This window comes from Daphnia magna, linkage group LG8 (genome assembly GCF_020631705.1).
Source record: "Daphnia magna isolate NIES linkage group LG8, ASM2063170v1.1, whole genome shotgun sequence".
Lineage (NCBI taxonomy): Eukaryota > Metazoa > Arthropoda > Branchiopoda > Diplostraca > Daphniidae > Daphnia > Daphnia magna.
In genome coordinates this window covers 4289549-4308743 of record NC_059189.1, presented here as the reverse complement: position 1 = coordinate 4308743, position 19195 = coordinate 4289549, and the positions used below count along the sequence as shown (strand labels likewise).

The 19195-nt window shown below is 39.3% G+C and overlaps 3 protein-coding genes and 1 long non-coding RNA gene across 19 annotated transcripts in view; 2 read left to right on the top strand and 2 right to left on the bottom strand.

Annotated features, from left to right (window-relative positions):
- Window positions 1–5476, bottom strand: part of LOC116929056 (G-protein coupled receptor moody) — a 17414-nt gene extending 11938 nt beyond the window's left edge. The window contains exons 1-3 of the mRNA XM_045178011.1: window positions 4866–5476; window positions 4708–4784; window positions 3536–3677 (exon numbers count right to left, since the gene is read on the bottom strand). The gene's annotated coding sequence lies outside the window, so the exon portion shown is untranslated. The remainder of the gene's footprint in view (window positions 1–3535; window positions 3678–4707; window positions 4785–4865) is intronic.
- Window positions 1–19195, top strand: part of LOC116929051 (G-protein coupled receptor moody) — a 21576-nt gene extending 2381 nt beyond the window's left edge. For 2 of the 4 annotated variants that reach the window (XM_032936199.2, XM_032936200.2), the window contains exons 3-4: window positions 15569–15807; window positions 16638–19195. In XM_032936199.2, coding sequence (XP_032792090.2) covers window positions 15569–15807; window positions 16638–18159 — 1761 coding nt within the window. In that variant the 3' untranslated portion in view covers window positions 18160–19195. Of the gene's footprint in view, window positions 1–12211; window positions 14397–15272; window positions 15432–15568; window positions 15808–16637 lie in introns of those variants that run through there. The other 2 variants (XM_045178009.1, XM_032936201.2) reach the window with 2 other exon arrangements.
- Window positions 5–3436, top strand: LOC116929109. Its single transcript, XR_004397618.2, has 2 exons — window positions 5–1379; window positions 1482–3436. It is a non-coding gene; the product is annotated as an uncharacterized LOC116929109 (long non-coding RNA).
- On the bottom strand, window positions 6457–8707 carry LOC116929087. Of its 13 annotated transcripts, XM_045178021.1 has the most exons (6): window positions 8464–8690; window positions 7341–7460; window positions 7239–7277; window positions 6982–7168; window positions 6867–6926; window positions 6457–6774 (listed from the first exon to the last, which is right to left on the bottom strand). In XM_045178021.1, exons 1-6 carry the CDS (start codon window positions 8479–8481, stop codon window positions 6764–6766), a joined length of 435 nt encoding a protein of 144 aa, XP_045033956.1. In that variant the 5' UTR covers window positions 8482–8690; the 3' UTR covers window positions 6457–6763. The 13 variants fall into 13 exon arrangements, 4 of the variants coding, with proteins under 4 accessions (XP_045033956.1, XP_045033957.1, XP_045033954.1 ...); XR_006650418.1 differs by adding an exon at window positions 7553–7654 and having other exon boundaries at window positions 6457–7168; window positions 7239–7291; window positions 8464–8630; XM_045178022.1 differs by lacking the exon at window positions 7239–7277 and having other exon boundaries at window positions 6982–7073; window positions 8464–8669.

Genomic DNA, 19195 nt, shown 5'->3' with positions numbered 1-19195 from the left:
AAGTTTCATCATCGACGAAATATTTTCTTTTTATTTCACGCGCTTTGAATTATTTAAATCCTTTACCCACCCCGACCCCTTCGTGCTGCGCACCCCTTTTCGTGCGGGTAACTTTAGCGTTAGATATTTGAGCATACAAAGTCGATGAGAAACGACGACACGCCAACATCTCATAAATCATTCAGAACAGAGGAATAGCGGCCGTTGTGTGTATGGCTCCCTTCTAATCGTCCACGTGTTATTTTTTTTTTTAGTTACGTCAGGAGATATGAGCATGTTACATGATGAGCACTCACATCGCGTAATATCGTTCAAAAGATTATTGCCACAAACAAAGCGATGGAAAGAAAAAGAAAAGATAACGAATTGATATTTCACCATTCCAGCCCCAAATCCGGTCATTTTCGTTGATCTTAAAGCGAAAATGTCAACAATGACCTACATTTATCAAGCATCTTATTTCATATCAAATAATAACAAAATAAAAATAAATCCCATTTTAGTTCAGGCTGCATAGAATCCCAGTAGGATAGAGTTGACAGTGACGGAATAGATTTCATCAAGTGAATGACTTTCTTTTTTGCTAGAGGCCTTTCGGATATCAGTCAGACACTTTAAAAGAAAAGACCTCGAGAGAAGGAGGAGGAGAGACGGGAGTTTTGGGACAGAAACATGGAAAAGGCGTGCGGCAACTCGCGTTACGATCCCGCACTGTAGTTCCCCCTCTTTACTTTGTTTTTCAGAATCGATATGCTATAGTTTGAAGCGAGACTTTTCGCCCCTGTTTCAGATAACCAACTCCCTCCGCCATCGTGAAAAGTGTCGTGGTCAGGAGGGAAAGAGGTCAGTGCTCATTAATTAGCGACGACAGGACCCTCACGGGAACTCCGACCAACTCCTGCCAAATGACTCCTTGCTGAAACTCTTTCCGCTTTTAACGCACTCCAAATTCATTCGTTTTTCTTTTTCTTTTCCCCTCGCTACTTTTTAATCATCACTGCGAGATTTCGGTGATTCAATTGATCTTCCATCTCGCCTTGGGATTGACATGACACACGCTACCCCCCCTTTCTTCTTTGCCGTTCACGGCCAGAAAAGCGCGAGTGAAACATGAACTTGATTTCCTTTGTAGTGAACGAAAAGCGATTCGAAGAAAGAAAAAAAGAATCAAAAAAAAAAAAAAAGTTTGGAAACGAACCAAAGCGGAAGTCGATCGTGACATCCGTTCCGGTAATTCCATTTGCAATTTCTCATTCCTCCTACGCTTTACCCTACCCATACAAAAATTCCTTTTCTATAGAACCACCCGTTTCGGGATGGAGGGACCAATCGGTAGGGATTTCCGCGCATCTAAAATAACGGACAATTCCATAGCGTCGGTATCCAATAAAAAAAAAAAAAAATTCTTGGCGCGCGATCTTCTATTCGCAGACACACGGCAGTCTCTCGCTAATTTTTTTTTATTTTTTTATCGTGAACAGATTTCCCGTCTGGCGGGAAACGCGAGTCGTCGGGTATAAAAATAGCAAATGAACAAGTTATCGTTATGGCCGTGTGTGTCTGTGTCTGTGTGGGTCGCGTGGAATCGATTCCGTCTGGACACTGTCGACGCTCGAATCTCGAAATGGAACCGACTCCCAAAGAAAAACAAAACACGGCCGCAAACGGTTTACTCTACAAACGTGCCCCGCCCTTCCGTCCCCCTTTTTTTTTTTTCTTTTTCTCATTTGGCAAACGAAGAGACGGCAACGGAATTGAACCCCCTCCCCGGAAAAAAACAAAACCAAGTGGCTAAACTTTCCACCCGACCAACCCGCTGTGTATAATTTGTCAGTGGAAGGGAGCAAAAAAAAATAAATAAAAGAAGGAAAACTTATTTAGTGGTTGTAGCGACTACGACGATGGAAACCTTGTTAGTTAAGTAACCAAAAGCAACAACAGCAGCAGGAAGCTAGTTAGCGTTTTGAAACGAACCAACTGGATGGACGGAGAGAGATCTCGTTAGTTTTATGCTTAAGCAGGACCACACACGCACATGTAAAATTAGCAAGTTTAGTAGCTAATTCTAGAAACGAATCACAATGAACGCTCTTTTCTCGAATTTTTTTTTTTTCTTTTCTGGAATGAAAATCAATTCCGAATGGCCCGCAGTCCGCAACAAAAGCCTCGCAACGCGTATCAATCTTTTGTAGCTTCTTGAAAATCTCTTTTCAAGACATTTGACACGAGGCTGAAGAAAACGGTAGTCAAACTTTAAAGAAAGAAGCTTCCAAGTTGGATACGGGCCAACAACGAGTCTCTCGACACCGACTTATGCACACACACTTGAAACCGATTCGAATACGAATCGCAAAAAAAAAAGAAGCTCTACATGAAGTCAGTTGCCCAGAAAATGGGGTCAATCCCGAATCCCCCCATTTCAAAGCCCCCCAAAAAAAAAAAAACTAACCAAGAACAAACAAAAATAGGGTACGATCATCCTTGCGGAAATCACTTGTACAAAAAATTGTGTTTTTTTTTTCCCCTCTTTCTATCAGGACATATTTTTGACTAACAAAAGATACGACAACGGCCGTTATTGCGAACGAGGGTGGCCAGTTGGTTGGCAGCCAAATAGCTCGGTAGTATATACATATCTATACAGTGAAAAGGTTTTCATGCGAGAGACGATGACCGTCTAGTAGATTGAAGGAGGGAAGCTCCCATAGGTGATGACTCAGCTGATGATGGCCCCAACTGTCCGTCTAACGCTGTATGGATTCTTCCCTTTTTTTAAAATATATTAAGCGTGTACCGACACAGACACACACACACAGAACCATAACCCAAAAAAGAGAGGGCGGTGAAGAAGATTGAACTGAACACTAGACTGTATGCAGAAAGGAACATGAAAATCCATTTGATGCTTTTGATAGCTCTGACCTAGTTCAACTCTTTTTTTCCCCCTGAAAACGGGGCGTTTCTTCTTGGATTGGAGGCCGTCTTTCAACGCGGGGATATTTCAAAGCGGCTAGAAAGAAAATGCTCAAATGGGAAATCATTTGCATGCGTCTACTTTACATTCCTTCACTTCTACTACCGCCACCACGTTTTTCTCATCTTTTGTATACTTTAGTTTTCATTTTTTTTTCCCCCACGTCGTCAAGTCTTTTTGTCGGCCCTCCTATATCTCAAAGAGTCCCCACACGCCCTCCGAAAAATAAAAAAAAAAAACCGGGGGAGGGATAAGAAAAAATAAATAAATAGCGCTAAATAAAGAAAAGAAGAGCACTGGCGTGAAAATGGTGTCAACCAAACAAACAAACGGGTGCGTGCGTGCCACTAAAAAAAAAAAAGTCGGTTTTGGTGGCTAAACGGATTTCACCGTTGCTACACTTACGTTTTCTCTCTGTTGTCATTCTGTTCTATATTAAAAAAAAAAAAAAAAAAAAAAAAAGACCTCAATTGTTTACATTTTGTGAGTGAACGCACTCAAATTCCAAAGGACATAGGACATCGATAGAGGTTGGCAAACAAATAAATTGTTTTCACTTACCGTGTTTGGAGCTGTTCATAAATGAAAATGTGATTTTCCCCAAATCCATAGCCGACTCGTGTAAGGACGTCGTGTGCGACGCCGTAGTTTCCATTTTCGGAACTTGTTGACGTCGTCACTTAATCTCCTTTTTTTTTTTTTTCTGGAAAAGAAATTGAATTTATTACTATAACAGGTTCAATCTCGATTGCGCAGGGATTCACTTTGATTTTCAACTGTCGTTAAGATTCGTGCTGTGCGGCCATTGCCGTCGATCAGGGCCTCTGTTGCAAGTTTGACCGTTTTCCCTACTCCAGTTTCATCGTTTATTATTCAATGGCATGGGAATTGCACGCAGCGTGTGCAAAAAAACGAGCTACCGGGGATTATATGGGCGTGGGATTTCTTTATGGCCTCCCTGAGCGACGAGAACTCGTTATACGATGCGAAACCCTTCTCTCTCTGCTTCCCCCCTTTTTTTTCACTCCTTTATACACTCGTTTTTATTTTATTTTATAGGGCCCAACCAAGAAAAGAATATGTTTAGAACCTTTGCCCCCTTCCGTTCAAATGACCCATCGATAAAGATACCGTCCGCTAAGAGGAGACGTACAAATATAAAAATAAAATAAATAAAAAAACTACTACTGAATAATGTTAAGGCAGAATTGCAGAGCTTGAAAGGGTAGTAACAAAAAAAAAAGAAATAAAAATAACTGCAAAATAGGAAAGAACCTGCTGGCATGTTTGTTGGTCTGCTTCTTTTTGGTCTGTCCACCAAAAAGAAGCAAACCAACACGGCCCAGTAGAGTATAAATCGGGATATAATAAATTGCAGAGCGTGAGACGATGGCCAGGTGCAAAGCGCGTGCCGTCTGGTAACGATCCCAGTCTCCGCCCAGTAAGGCTCGACCAGAAGTGTTAGGATTAGAAATCCCAATATAAACAAGCTTGTCAAGCATTGGACTGTACACTTTTACATGGTTGTAAGTTATTACCAACAATCCTTTAAAAAAAAAATACCAGTCGGGCAAGTATCATGAGTCATCCTAGCCATTAAGTTTCTACTTCCCATTTTTTTTTTGAAAAACCCTACGTGGTAATTTCAACACATCAACTAATTGTATCTCATACACTTGGACTGTGAAGTTTCAACAAAATAGAACTGGAAGGATGACTTTTTAATTACTTACATATTGGATGTCTTGAATACACTTTCTCAGAAACGAAGAAATACTTTCACTCCTTTTGAAGTATTTTCATCATGTTCCTGTAATTCAGTTGACAAAAGAAAGTTTGAATGAGAACAAGAATAACAATCACAATTAAGTGAAAGGCAAATCAAACCCACCTGTTTGCAGTCTTCTGGGCTTTGACACTTGTGTACATTTCTTTCGTTTTTGATGGTGAGAAGAAGGGCATAAAAAAGTTTTTCAATGGTCAGAGGTCATATAGTCGAAAACCAAGTTTTTGAGTGATAGCAGTTGACGTATTTTGTGAACGTTGCCAAATCGGGACACTGTAGTTAGTGGTGGACAAATCTCTCCCGGGTCCCCGGTCGTGTCTTGTGTGATTCACATCATTTACCCACTTTGTTTTATTACCAAGACTGGCATAGAACCAAGAATTCTTTTCCAGCGGGGTAGTTCAAAAGAAAACAAGCAAATACATACAATATGCAGAGACCGTTGAATGAGTTATTAGAATGTGCTGTCGGAAAGGCCCCGCCATAGCACATACTCGTTCCACGCGACTGCCACAATTTCTTACGATTTTGGCGAATAAATCGTTGCATATTCCGTTGAGATTTAACGCACGGGTAACTCTTTGCAAGAAAGGATGAATGAAATGCATGAAAAAAGATTTGACTGATTTTATAATGGTGACTTTTGATTGCAATTGAAATAGTGACACATTTTTCTGTGAACCCAAAACACGTCGTAACGAAACATGCTTGTGCGCCAAATGACATGCTTCTTTCTTCATTCAAAAAAGAAATGGCGATTCATGCATGGTAAACCAGCGTTGTCACATCTTTTTTCCATGTAAAGTTATCATAATTTTATTATTCATGTTTTTTTTTTACTTATTTGATCTATTTTATATATAAAAATAGATTTTATTTATAAAAATATAAATCAAATTCAAAATTTAAAGCGTATTTTGGCTTCAGCTAGGCATGTGCCAGAAAATTCTGTCCGCCATGTTGAAAACGTTTTTTTAACTTGTTTACACCCCTTTGTGTACGTGTGCCAGAGACCAGAGGTGAAAGTGTTTTCCTATCAACCGAAAAGTAATCAATGAACACTGTGCTCAGCTACGAAATAGAAAACATATAAACTCTAATCGAAATTCCGTCGATGGATGCCTCTCCAATCCAGCAGTTAAATGTAAACACATTTTGTTTTTACGTTTACGGCAGAATCCAATCTGACACTGTTGCCATTTTCCTCCTTCCTCCCCAAAGAAACCATAAATACTTTTTTTCTTTCTTGACACACGAACGCACACGAGGGAGGGGTGTTTGTATAGATACTTCCAGTGTCTGCGTGTTGATCGGTTCGTGCGCTAGTCAACGGGTTCGGGATCTTGAGCCCTAGAGCGCTATTGTCACTTGTATATAAACTTCCTTTTTTTTGGCTACTTTCAACGGAGAAAAAAAAAATTTGTACGGCGGACCATCGGATGCGGATTATATAGGAAAAAGCAATCACTTAAAAATGGCACTAGCAACACACTCACAGACAACAATCCTAAATCCACGGGCTGTGTGGTACCGCGGGAGTTGTAAATAGATTTTTTTTAAAGGGAGCCGCAAGATATAGCAGTTCTCCCAGTAGGCTTTTATATTGTCCCACAAAGGCAGAAAAGAATCCGTGTTGCAGTGCCGGATCATGCGGGAAAATAAACAAAATGACCCCAATTGGGAATAAGATTATAAAAAAAAAAAACCAAAAAAAACTACATTTTTCGAGGCCTATTGTAATAAATAACAAAGCAAAACAAAAAATAATGTTGGATATTTTTTGTTTGTTTGAGCTCCAGTTATTTTTGTTTTCTTTTGCCGCCTCTATATATTACAGCGTCCGCACGATGTGCTGGTGCTTCACGGTATTAGAGGACAACGTTATCACCAGGGTTCCAGCATTCCACCAGCAAATCACGTAAAGGGAGGATAAAAATTGAAAGAAAAACGAGGAACAATTCTTGTTGTTTCATTGCGTCCGCGGAAGCCCAGTGTTCGTTTTCCTATGCTGCTCCTTGTTATTTGTACATACATAAAGAAAAGCAGAGAGAAAAGGAAAGTATATTAGAGCAAGTTGACAAGACGATAGATATAAATCCTTCCAACTTGTTTCCTTCTTTATTTGCTTCGACCATGGTCCGATAGAAACATTCTTTTCCCATGCAGCTAGAAACAAATAATATATTTTAAAAATATCGCAGAAAACAAACAGAAAAAATACTTTCTTCGTTTCCCGGGTTTCCTTGTCCAATGTGGTGCAAATAAATCATCATGGTAGATGTACAGCATGCAACAAAAGGCTGGCATTCTTCGCTATGTGTAAAGAAAGATGAGCTGTGATATAGCAGGATGCAGCCTACACACGACACAAAAAAAGGGAGTGGGCGTGGCAAAGGATTTATTGTGTCCTGTTCCGCACACGGCCAAACAATAACATGGAATCATTTCGTCGTAATCATATTTTGTAATGGCTTTTACTTGAGTCATTTGTGAATAGTTTCTCCAGACATACGCAATCAAGAGTCAAGCGTCTAATTTTTTACGTGCGACATTGTTTTAATATGTTCAACAAAATTGTACCTCTGTGTTATGTTCGTCCATAACGAATCGCACAATCCGTTGGACCAGAAGTAGCGAAAAAAGTGGCCACAGCTGTTCTTCTTGGGCTGTATAGTCCAATCTGCTGTTACCCCCCGCATTCTAAAAAAAAAACGAAATTAAATAGAAGCAAAGAAGAGTTATGTACAGCTACTTGGCAAAAGATTATAGATAAGCTTCAAAATAACTCGTACTCATGTGAAAATCGATTTATCAGACGTAACAATTGAATTATCGAGACACCGGAACCCCATTCGTCTTCTCATATAGACGACAGCGTAGATGCACAGCCTAACCTAATAACAATAAAACAAGATTTTGCTAGTAAATTAACAGCTTTGAGGGTGAACGAGGATACATCTTGATTTCTAAGAATTTGAGACCAGCACTTGAAAAGTTAGGCAACCTATAAATAAACTGGACATCTATGCTAGTTAATCGGTAAAAATAGTTATCTATGGTAGGCAATCGCGAGATAGTGATTTAGAAAATTCTTCCTCTTGTTTACATGCAGGATAACAGTAGAAGTATACATACCATAACATAAAGGGAGAAACGATTTGTACAACGTGAAGATGATGGATAGGACGGTCGTAGAGAGCGGACACTGCCAGTGACGTCATACAGTTTTGAGAGCCAACAGCACAACAGAGTGTTATCTTATTGGAGTGATGTTGTCCATGATCATTGATCAGTCCTTTTTCCCTACGTCCCTATGCACTAAGAACTAGATCTACAGGGGTTATAAAATGTATGGTTTCTATACACTCTATGCTGTAACAGGAAAAGTTATCATCAAAGAATCTTTTGATGTCTGTATATAGGGAGAACAGAAAGACGCTATATATCACTGACATGATTGAGACATGGGGAAAAAGAATGAATGTTGAAAGACTCAAGAAGCAAAAAAAAGACTTGAACGGTGAGATGAATGAGCCAGGCATGTCGCACGATGAATAAAAAATGCGATTGGCACTGAAAAATGAAAAGCCTTGCCTACGAATTGGCTGATTACCTATAATACCATCCAATATTTGAGGTGAAATGCACGAACACTTTCAGATGCATTAACTTTTAAAACGGAATGAGACTTAATGACAATTACCTCGTTGGAAACAGACATACAAAGAACTGAGACGTCAATCTCACAAACTGTTCCAAAGTTCGAAAGCGAAACTAAGACTACATTTTAAACGAAAGCAAGTCTGAGAGCAAGCTTTTTCGTTCTCACCCCTCAACCTCTGACATCTTCCAGACAAAGTTTTCCATCAGCGTTGTCAAGTTTACTTTGAACTGAAGTAATTTTCAACACTGGATTTTTTGCATGAATTTTGAAATTGATCAATTATTAGGGAATTAAAATTAATTAAAATCGATATGCAACTAGTTTTTAATGTATATACATTACTTATAGAGATTGTTTACGCTTTCAACAGTTGCCTTTCCGTGAAATTAATTGAAATGTCAAAAACCTTGCCAATAATAAAAAACACATAGCCTAAGGAAAAACTGTTGCTACGAATTCTTTTGACAAAAATGGACTAGAGAGAAACTGAATTCCGGTTGGTTCCGGCAACTAGGTTTTCCTCTCCCCAAAAATCGGAGAGTCATTTGTGGTACAGAATAACAACTATTCAAGATCATCCATGTTCAGAAGACGACGTTTACGTAAAGCGTTGACGGACTCGATCGGGCGTCACGGTCTGCTTGGTCCTGTCTGTCACATTTTCTCGTGCCCTACGTTTTCTTTGTTCTTCGACGATCACATCCGCACGTGTGCGCCCATGTGCTATTGTCCGTAATCTCACGCATTGTTCTCTCTCGGATATTCGAACCCGTTTTTGTCTTTATGCATTATTCACGTTCAATCATATCACGCGATAGAGACGTGTGTCTTCAATCGTGGGTGTGACTCTTGCACAATTTAAAAGAATCGATACACATAAGTCCATGTCCAAATATTGGGGTATAAACTAAAGCACGTTAAATACCATAAATCCCCCCCCCCCCAGGCTATAAGATCTGTATTAACAGATAATTCATCTTATATCCCTAAAGCTAAACCTCTTCAAGAAAGAGGAGAGATGTTAAGAAAACTTCTGTATTATTCGCGGTGAAAGCCTCGTTCTGTGATGGGTTTTACGCAATGGAAGCTGTTGCCGAATAAACGGGAAAATGTAGTTTAGGAACATGGGTTTAAAAAGGCCTATAAGTTTTCTTCTTAAAAATAAATTGTACATGTTATAAAGGGCGCTGGTGGTGAGTCCCTCATCGACCGTATCACCAAAGATTTGGATACAGCTCTCTTCTCAATAAAGTCTACATAAGACTTTCTCTTAAGGCTCCTGTGATGTGGCTCTTGTTTCAGCCGCGAATAAGAAAAAGCTTTTCATATGTATATATATTTGCATCCAGCCTAGTGCGCCTATAAAACATCAACCAAAGGATTACCCCCTTGACGATAAAAACAAAAACTAAGCCTTTAAAAAGAAAACAAAATTACTTTTAAAGAAATATCAACGCGTCGCGACTTCAGAATGGGCTTTAACATTATTTGAAATTTAAGATTTTTTTTTTTTTTACTTATTTGGAAATTTGTTTTTGTTTGGAATACAAAGTTTTCATCAAGTTGTCTGACATTTAATAAATGTAGAGTCCCAATACTACGTAAATAAATATCCCGAGCCTAACTAAAAAAAAAGAAATTGAAGCTTCGCTTTGTGTGCAGTAGGCTGCCGGATAACAAATAAATTGCTGATGGAACCGATCCAAAATTGACTGTCTAGAGTGGACCGTGGGACCTGAAAGTCTCAAAGTCCATGCTATAATATGACGACGCCATTGCCATACTAAAACCTACAAATATAAATGCTATATTTTTGCGCAGCTATAAACTAAAATATTATTCACTTGGTTAAACAAATTGTCTTTGAAAAAATAAAAATCGGCGCAGCTAAACAATATTTGTCGGATGTTATTGGTATGCAGTTGGCATTCTTTCCTCTTGCACGGACCCAAAACAACGTCTTAACACAGAGACGAACGTCACTGAAAAAAAGAGAAAATTCCGGAATATCAGTAAGATATATATAAATATATGTGGCAAAAACAGATATATAGATTTCATCCGCCTCGTTGCATTTGGTGTGTGCACGTCTTTATAGACCCGTCTCTCGATTCGCTATTTCTTTTGCTCGATATCCACTCGTGGCTTTATGACTATATATTTTCAAAGTGAAGTAGCGACCAAGATCGAGTGGAGAAACGCCCACTATACAGACCTACATTCACTTAGCCTACTATAGATACAGTCTATATATATATTTTGCCTTCTTCAAGATTGTTTAAGAACAATAAAAAACAAAACAAAAAATACGTAGAAAAAATTCTTATGCCTATAAACTTAAATTTTTTTTAAACACGCTTAAATAATTTTTAGTTAATTAAATTAATCTTTGGCAATAAAATGGTTTAATCATCTTGCTTAGACGAACTATGCCCATTATTCTTTATTACAAACGTACGATTACAAGCAAGACATGAGCGTTGTTGATGTTCTTTATCTTCCGTCTAATATATCGGGAGTGCAACAGCACTAGACGCGAGTATTTAACATTTTTGCTACTGCCCATTATGGGGGAAATATCATGTTCATCTCCTTTTATTTTACCAGCCATAGCCTACGCATGGCCAATGTTTCTCTCACAAATATGTTACAGAAAAGTATACATAAAGTTCTTCACCTTAGATCGTGTTGAACAGCTGTGTGGCTAATTGAATAAATACATAAAGTGACTTATGGCTAGCGAACGCCAATTTTTTATTCCTTTAAGAAAAAAAAATATATTTGGTTGATGCGCAATGCCAAAAAGGACCGGAAGTGTATTGCAGCTGCTATAGACTTTTGATTTCGATGTTTACACAAAACAAACTTGTGATACAAGTTATATATCTTTACACACCTCTCTTTATGTGTTACAACTTGCGCTCCCAACCCATAGCATGGCATAGCAATTTATTATAATTGTGGTGACTGTCCGTGTCATTCCTTTCCCCACCAATTTTCATCACATGTGATTATTTTTCTATAGTCAGTAATTAATCCATAGCCTGTATGGGAAAAGACGTCGTTAGAAATACACTAAGAAATTACAGAAGCACGCAGTTGCTATGGACGCTTAATCGAATCTATACAAGAACATTATCCGTGTAGTTTCTCGGTAATTATGGAGATTTTTCGGATCAACCGCTGAGGTCGACGTCTATACAACTGTTAGAGAGTCAACAAGTTTTTCGGAATATCTTTTTTTTCCTTTGGCGTCGCCAAGCAACGCCCAGAGACGTCAATAGCTATTACTGAATCCATATATTCTAAGAAAGAAAAAGTTGTGCTGAATTGTTGGCGCTGTAGTTATATTGTCCTATAGATAACACGTAGCAAAAAGAAAACAAAGAAACTTGATCACGTGCAACGCGGGAGTGTTATGTGAGGTATGGTGAGAATTTCTTACACATTTCAAGGGCGTTGTTATACATCAAAAAGTCTCGTCCGTTGCATAATAGAATAGCTTACTTGCCCTTCCTCTTCTTCACATCAACGCATCGCGACATCATCTATGATGTAAAGTTCTATTATGTAATCATAACCATTGTTAAACAATTGTATTTATCTATAACGTAAACAGTAGTCATATAAAAGCTTTAAAACTTACGGTGTAAGTACATTCCAATCAAAACTCAAGAGAATTTAGAAATTAAAATAAGAAATCTAATTTTAGACAGACACAGCACACAAATACGAAAAATAGTTGAAAATATTAGGATTATTCTGTGAAGTTCTTTGTGTGTGTGTGTGTGTGTCTGTTCCGGGTAATATAGTCCCTTCTGTTATATCTCCCCGCCCATTGACAAAATGAGTTGACCTCCATTCCTGAAATAGCTCCGTATATAACTTATTCTCCCCCGCGCTCGTGCCACCTAAGAAGTTACTAGAATATTGTGAGGATAGGGTGGGATTAACTTGACAAAATTATGATTTTCTCTAGGTCCATTTAAACCGCCTTGTTGTGCGATAAATCATAGACACGTATAACTCAGGTGGTTATGCACCTGTAAGTTTCCATCAACGTCGCACGAGCCCTACCAACACATTTAAATTGGTGTGTCCATGTTGGTCTTTGAGTGAATAACATGCAACATTCATACCGTAACTTGAGCTATATTATCAGCAGACGATGTGCACAACTTTGGCTTTTGTTGACTTCTTGGTATTTCAACTGTTGTCTCCAAAATAATCAAATATCCATTTTGATTCATTAAAAGTTCGGCATACCCAAGACTCTCCCTGAAATTCGACTACTAGGCACACGCCACAAAGCTTTATCCGCTAACCTTAATCATTTCAATAATAGATTTGCATACAGGAAGGCTTTGGGCAACTGTTTCTCCATTTCAAATGGACAAAAAGCAAAAGTTTTGGGGAGGAAATGAAGGGCAGATTGCGTTGTTTGAGCCGTCGTCACACAAGTTTGAATTTTAGTAATTTTCCTATACTTACCGCAGAGGTGGCGCCATAACTTGCTTGTGTGTGCAAGTGAAAGACATTTCCACATAGTCGCAGTAAAAAAGAAAATTGACATTTTTTTCAAGAGGAAAGTCATTTCCGTTTTGGAGCCTTCAACGCGCAAAAAGTTCATTAGAGAGCAAAAGCAAACATATAAATGAACTTTCGTAGAACTGGTGGCGCCACACGTCAAAATGTGCGAACACAAATCATCGTCCGGAAATAATATATATTTTTTTATTTTCAACTTTTTGTTTTTAGAAAAAAATGCGACCACTCCCATGACTTCAACGCAGTATGTTGTTATTGGAAAGCAGAAACGAAAACGAACAGGTTTCTTCTTTTTTTGTGGGTGTGTGACTCTGTGCGTTGACATCGGCTGACTCGATCGATACTTACCCCAAAAAAAATATATATATATTTTAATATTCTTAACGTGATGCCCAGAGGTTGTACTGCAAACAGAACTTTTGTTCCGGTGACGTTGTTTCCACCGAAATCGAATCAAACTCTTTACCGTAAACTAATAGAATTATTCTTTTATGTTCGCTAGATGGCAGCGGTAGCACTTTTCATGCGAATTTTTCAATCGAGTTAAATTTTGGAATCGTTAATGTCCAAGTGAAAAAGGGAATAAAGTGATGAGTAATGATGCCTCTAATAATTTAGAGATAAATAACGTAGGCGTGTATAGTGGCGCCATCGATTAAGATGATGGATTTAGAAAAAGAATCGATTCCTGCTGCTGACGATAGAGAAAAGGATAAAGGAGAATGAATCATGATGATAAACTAACGTTGCGCCCAGTGAATACTGCAAGAAAGAATGAATAAAAAGATAAAAATCGTCATCATAATAAAAGGGTTCTGTCTTTTTAAGAAAAAAGAAGAGTGTACGTATACTAAATAAAAAAAAAGGGGGCAGGGCTGCTGTCATCATCGGTGATGATGATGGAACATTGCCAATATGATCGGCGAGGGGGGAAAAAGACTCGCCTTAGGGCAAACAAAGAAAACATGGAGGAAAAACATTACGCTCTCAATGTTGTTGCCTCTAAATATATCCATCTCTCGTGTGTCTGACGATGATTGTCAAATGTTGATATAGATGGGGGAGGATACTTTTCACAAGGCTACACAAATATATTTTTGCCTAAAAGGCACTTTTTTTTTATATTTTCCCTTTTCATCCTGATGTTGCCGTTTTTTGCCAAGTTATGTGTGCAGACGACGAAGAAAGCATGGCCGAGTAGAGACCTAATGGGGCGCCATCAGTTTCTTTCCACGACGCCAAACGATGACGATTATCGTTCTCGTCTGTTTTTGTTTTATTGCACGTTACATGTGAATGTAACACAGCTCTATAACGTGCATAGTGGTGCATCTCCCTGTTTTTCTCTCTCTGGAGAACCAAGAAAACATTCAGCATTAAGACGATTCGAGGATCGCCCCATGGAATGCCCAATTTGAAAAACTGTAAGAATTAAAAGCATGATTTTAATTTTAAATAGATCAGTATTAAAATTGCAAGACTAGACTAATAATCAAGCAGAGTTTTTATTCTATTGTCACTGTTAAGTTAAAGTGAGTTAGGTTAGGTTAGAAAAGTTAGAATGAGTTGGGTATTTTTTCGAAACAAAATGGCCACCCGCGAGACTGTGCACCAAAAGCTATTTGCGTACGTATGCAAAAATTGCTGGCACTACGAAAAAGATGTAACCGCTGGATGTGCATGAATGTGAGGCTCGAGATCCAGCCGCTTAGACAAAAGATTTTTTTTTTACTGTATAATTTTGCTTTTACATAAACACACACACTGTATTATTGCCCATGCATACATTCTGCATGTTGCTGCATTGTTCTGTTTAATACTTTCCTCCCAAACGACCTATGTCGTGGTTGCCCTTCGATGTTTGTGTTTCCGTTTATGAATTCAATCTCTTTGAAAGCCATGAAAAAAAAGGGGGGGGGGGGAGTTCTAGAGGCAAATTTGAACACCAAATATGCATATATATGCCGAAAGGGTGGCCGTACATAAAATGTAAACAAGTTTCATCTTTTTTTCTCGTTTCCATGATTTGATTATTATCAAAACAGTTCAGTGAAGGAAAATTCATATATGAACCTTGACTCTTACAAACAGGAATAATAAAATTACAAAATAAAGTAAATTGGTATAGAATTTGTTGCTTAAACTTTGACAAACAAAAGATACTTTTCGCCACCCAAGAAATATCTTTCCCTTCGCATTCATTCCTGATGACACCCTTTTCTCATTTTCGGCCAAGAAAATAAGTTTGAAAGAAAAAATTGTGAACAACGTTCTATTTATGAATATATGTATTAAAATAGGCGTGGGCGTGTGAATGGCTTCCGGTTCGTTCCCAATGACATCCCTACAATATACATGTCAGTGCTGATGACGACAATGGAAGTACTTGGTTGGTAGCCAAGTCCAGGCCATTAATTTCTTTGTAAACTCGTTTCGTGTTTTGCTCAACTATAATAAGTGTAAGCGATGAAATCTACATAATAATGCAATGTCGCAATATTTATATATTTAGAAAAAGAGTGTTGTTTCCGTTGCTAGGAGATGTGAACTTATTGTATTAGAAATTTAATCCACATTTTTTCTTTATTATGTGAAGGTGCGTAACGCGACGGCCATGTTCATCATCAATTTGAGCGTATCCGATTTGATGTTTTGCTGTTTCAACTTACCGCTAGCTACGTCACTGTTTTACCATCGTGCATGGGTTCACGGTGAAGCCCTCTGTACGCTCTTCCCGTTGATGCGCTATGGACTTTTAGCCGTTTCCATCTTCACCGTTTTGGCAATCACGCTCAATCGCTACATCATGATCGGACACCCTCGACTCTATCCAAAGTATGCACATTTTTATCCCGAGAAATGCTTGAATTTTAAATTAGATTTAGATTTTACATAATAATTGTCAGACATGTGCGACGAAGTTCCCTAATGAAATTTTAGAAGACATAGACTGAAGTGTTTATTACATTTTTCAAATAGTGAACCTTATATTGGTACTTTTAGTTTAGCTGTAGAGAACATATGGGCCTGCCATAGCCTGCCGGCCACTGATACGATTATATGGCGTCGGTTAAAACAAAGAAAAAACCTTTCAATTTATATAGAACTGAAAACAACGTCGAGAATTTTTGGAACATGTTGTGTTGGCGTATGCAGTCACGCATCTGTGCATATATATTGGTCATACAATCACACGTTTATGTGTTTCACTTTTCTCGCGTAATGTCACGATATAGAAAGTTTATTGCCATTTATGCATTGGATATTTGAACGATTTATAACCTTTATCACCGAAACGTAATATCGTCTAGAAAGGCCACATACTGTATTAATATGCAGAGAGTGATCTGAATTCCAATACATTACAGCAATGCACGGGAGCTCGCACGCATTGGATTCCGTCACGCTGTTTGTTCAATGGCAAAAGAAGAAACCCTTTGATTTTCAATCAACAAATTCCATTAGAAAAAATATAAATAATAAATAAAGCTCTCTGCATAGAATCTCAAAACCGAATGAATATAATATATTAGATTAAACGAAATTCCTTTGCTATTAAATGTCACCACGCTAATGTACTGGATTGTTGTGCGTCGATTTCCACCGACGGATGCGGATGATGATTTAATGTGAATTTTCTATTTTCTTTCTATGTGGTAAAAAAGGTTATACAAAAGACGCCATCTGATATTGATGATCGCCCTGACTTGGCTCGGCTGTTTCGGTTCGTTGCTGCCCACTTTGCTCGGAGAATGGGGCACTTTCGGACTGGACAAAGAAATCGGATCGTGTTCCATCTTACCCGATGCACAGCGACGCTCACCTAAAGAGTTCCTCTTTGTCGTTGCTTTCGTCCTTCCTTGCCTGGCTATCGTCGTCTGCTACGCCCGGATCTTTTTCATCGTCAGACGGGCAGCGGCCGTCTCGCACGGCAATCAGCAACAACAAAATCATCAGAATCATCAGCAATCGGGCAACGCTGCAGGACTCAAACCGTCGTCTAGCGTCCGATCGAGAACAGGCATCGGCGGAATTGTTCCAGGTGAAATGAGACGAGGTCTAATGTTGCCCGGTTCGGCTTCTGGCATGCATCCGGGCGGCGGATACATCAAGCAAACGATGATCACTGGCCATCCTTCCGTTATGGAAGCTTCGTTTCATTTGACGTGTTGCGAATCGCAACAAGGAAGCGGATCGACTGAAATCAGCGAGGAAACGACCGATCGATCCGCCGGTGGATGCAGCCATCATTTATCTGTTGGACCGACGGAACCACTAGTCAATAACGCGGGTAGTACAGTCATAGTTCCGAAGAGGACTGGATCTATTTTGCGCTGGAACAAACCAACCCAGCATAAATCATCGCCCATCCGAATTGAAGTCGAGAAAGGTAGCGAAGTAGCTGGGCCGTTGCCCGAGTTCCAGCAGCAACTGTCGGACAAGAGACGGATTTCCGTTTCTTTCATGGAACCGGAGCAACTGGATGACTGTCCTCAGTCGGTTGGTTCATCGGAAGCCCAATATCTTCGCGTTCCGGGTGTCCAGCAGTGTTCCAGCAACAGCAGTCCAGCAGTTTGCATGAATCTTTCGTCCAGTCAAAAATCCTTGTCGACTGCTATCGCTGGATCGGCCACCGAAGATGCCGAACCTGTCATAGCAAGTCCCGTTCCGTCGGAAGCTTCTTCCATCGGATCGACAGTTGTCATTCCGGAAGGGATAGCAACTCCAGTGGGCGGAGACACAGGCAGATCTGTCTTGGGGGCGGCGCTATCACAAGTCAGCGGTGCCCTCCATCGTCGTTCGACTAGAAACAAATCGTCAACGCGGAGACATCCGGGCCGAATGACAGCAAAGGATCGCAAATTATTGCAAATGATTTTAGTCATTTTCGTTTCATTTATCGTTTGCTACATGCCCATCACGCTGGTCAAATCGTTAAGCAAAGAGGTGGACCTGGGCGGAGCGATTAACATTGTAGGTTATGTTCTCATTTATTTGACGACGTGCATTAACCCAATCATCTACGTCGTCATGAGCTCCGAATACCGACAGGCATACAAGAATTTACTGACGTGCAAGCAGAGCCATCATGCGGGCATTGGGGGAGGCGGAACCGGAATCGGTGGCGGAGGAGGCCTGGGAGGCGGTCCGTTGCCCAGCCGCAGTTTTTCACAAAAAGCTTACTGATTTTCTCATTTCTTTCATTTAAAGTAAAGTGGCCCTCAAGCGGGTAGAATCGAAAACGAAGGTTGTACAGTGGGACACTGACTCACGTTGCTTAGCAACTAAAACGTAACCAATGACGACAGTCGACTGCCATGTAGGATTGGCGATTATTTTTTCTTGCGCTACTATTAAATAATATTCAAATTGTTTAAAGAAAAACTGGGTCTCTTCAATCACCTTTTCGGGGTTTTGTTCCTAGTCCTTGGATGTGGCAGGTTAAGTTGGACGTCAAAAACTACATCAAGTGCGTATACACTATTTGCATTTCTGAACTCTGATCCGACATTCCATAAAAATTACTTTAATCATCGTCATAAAAAAAAAAAAAAAAAGAATTTAAAATTCACTTCCGCTTCGATTTTCCTATTCGAAATAATTTGCATCAAATAATACTCTTGTTACTGTATAGCTTATCTCCTCTTTTTGGCTGCAAATTAAGAGCACCTGCTGCTGTGTTCGGAGAGAAGATTGTGATATAGAAAAACTGGTGAATAGGTGTGTTGGGCTGTCAAACACACGCAAGTTGTGCGGATGAGTGGTTCAAATATTGACATTGCTCTTGACTGTTTTGTCCCAAATATTTCTACTCCTTTTGTTACTGTCTAAACGCTTGAACGGTACATTCAGATAGAGTTCCTGGTTCAACATTATCGAGAGAGCACATCATCATCACCACTATACATAGTCATCCAATGTAACCAGCAGAAAAGATCAATGTTTGCACACACACACACACACACACTAGCCTCATTCTGTCTGCTCTTTCTTTAAATCCATTTTCCCTCTTTCTGCTGTGTGTGTAGTTCAAGTGGAGAGAAATATTTTGGCGCCAATTCTAAACAAAAGAGCTAAGTTGTTTCATCATCCTGTATTGAATATGGGATGCTGTTTATTGATCTGTACTCCGTGCTATACTATTTATCAAGCATTAACATGATGGAGTGTCATTATGTGAAATTGACGGGAAAAAAGACTAAAAATATATTATCGAAGAGAA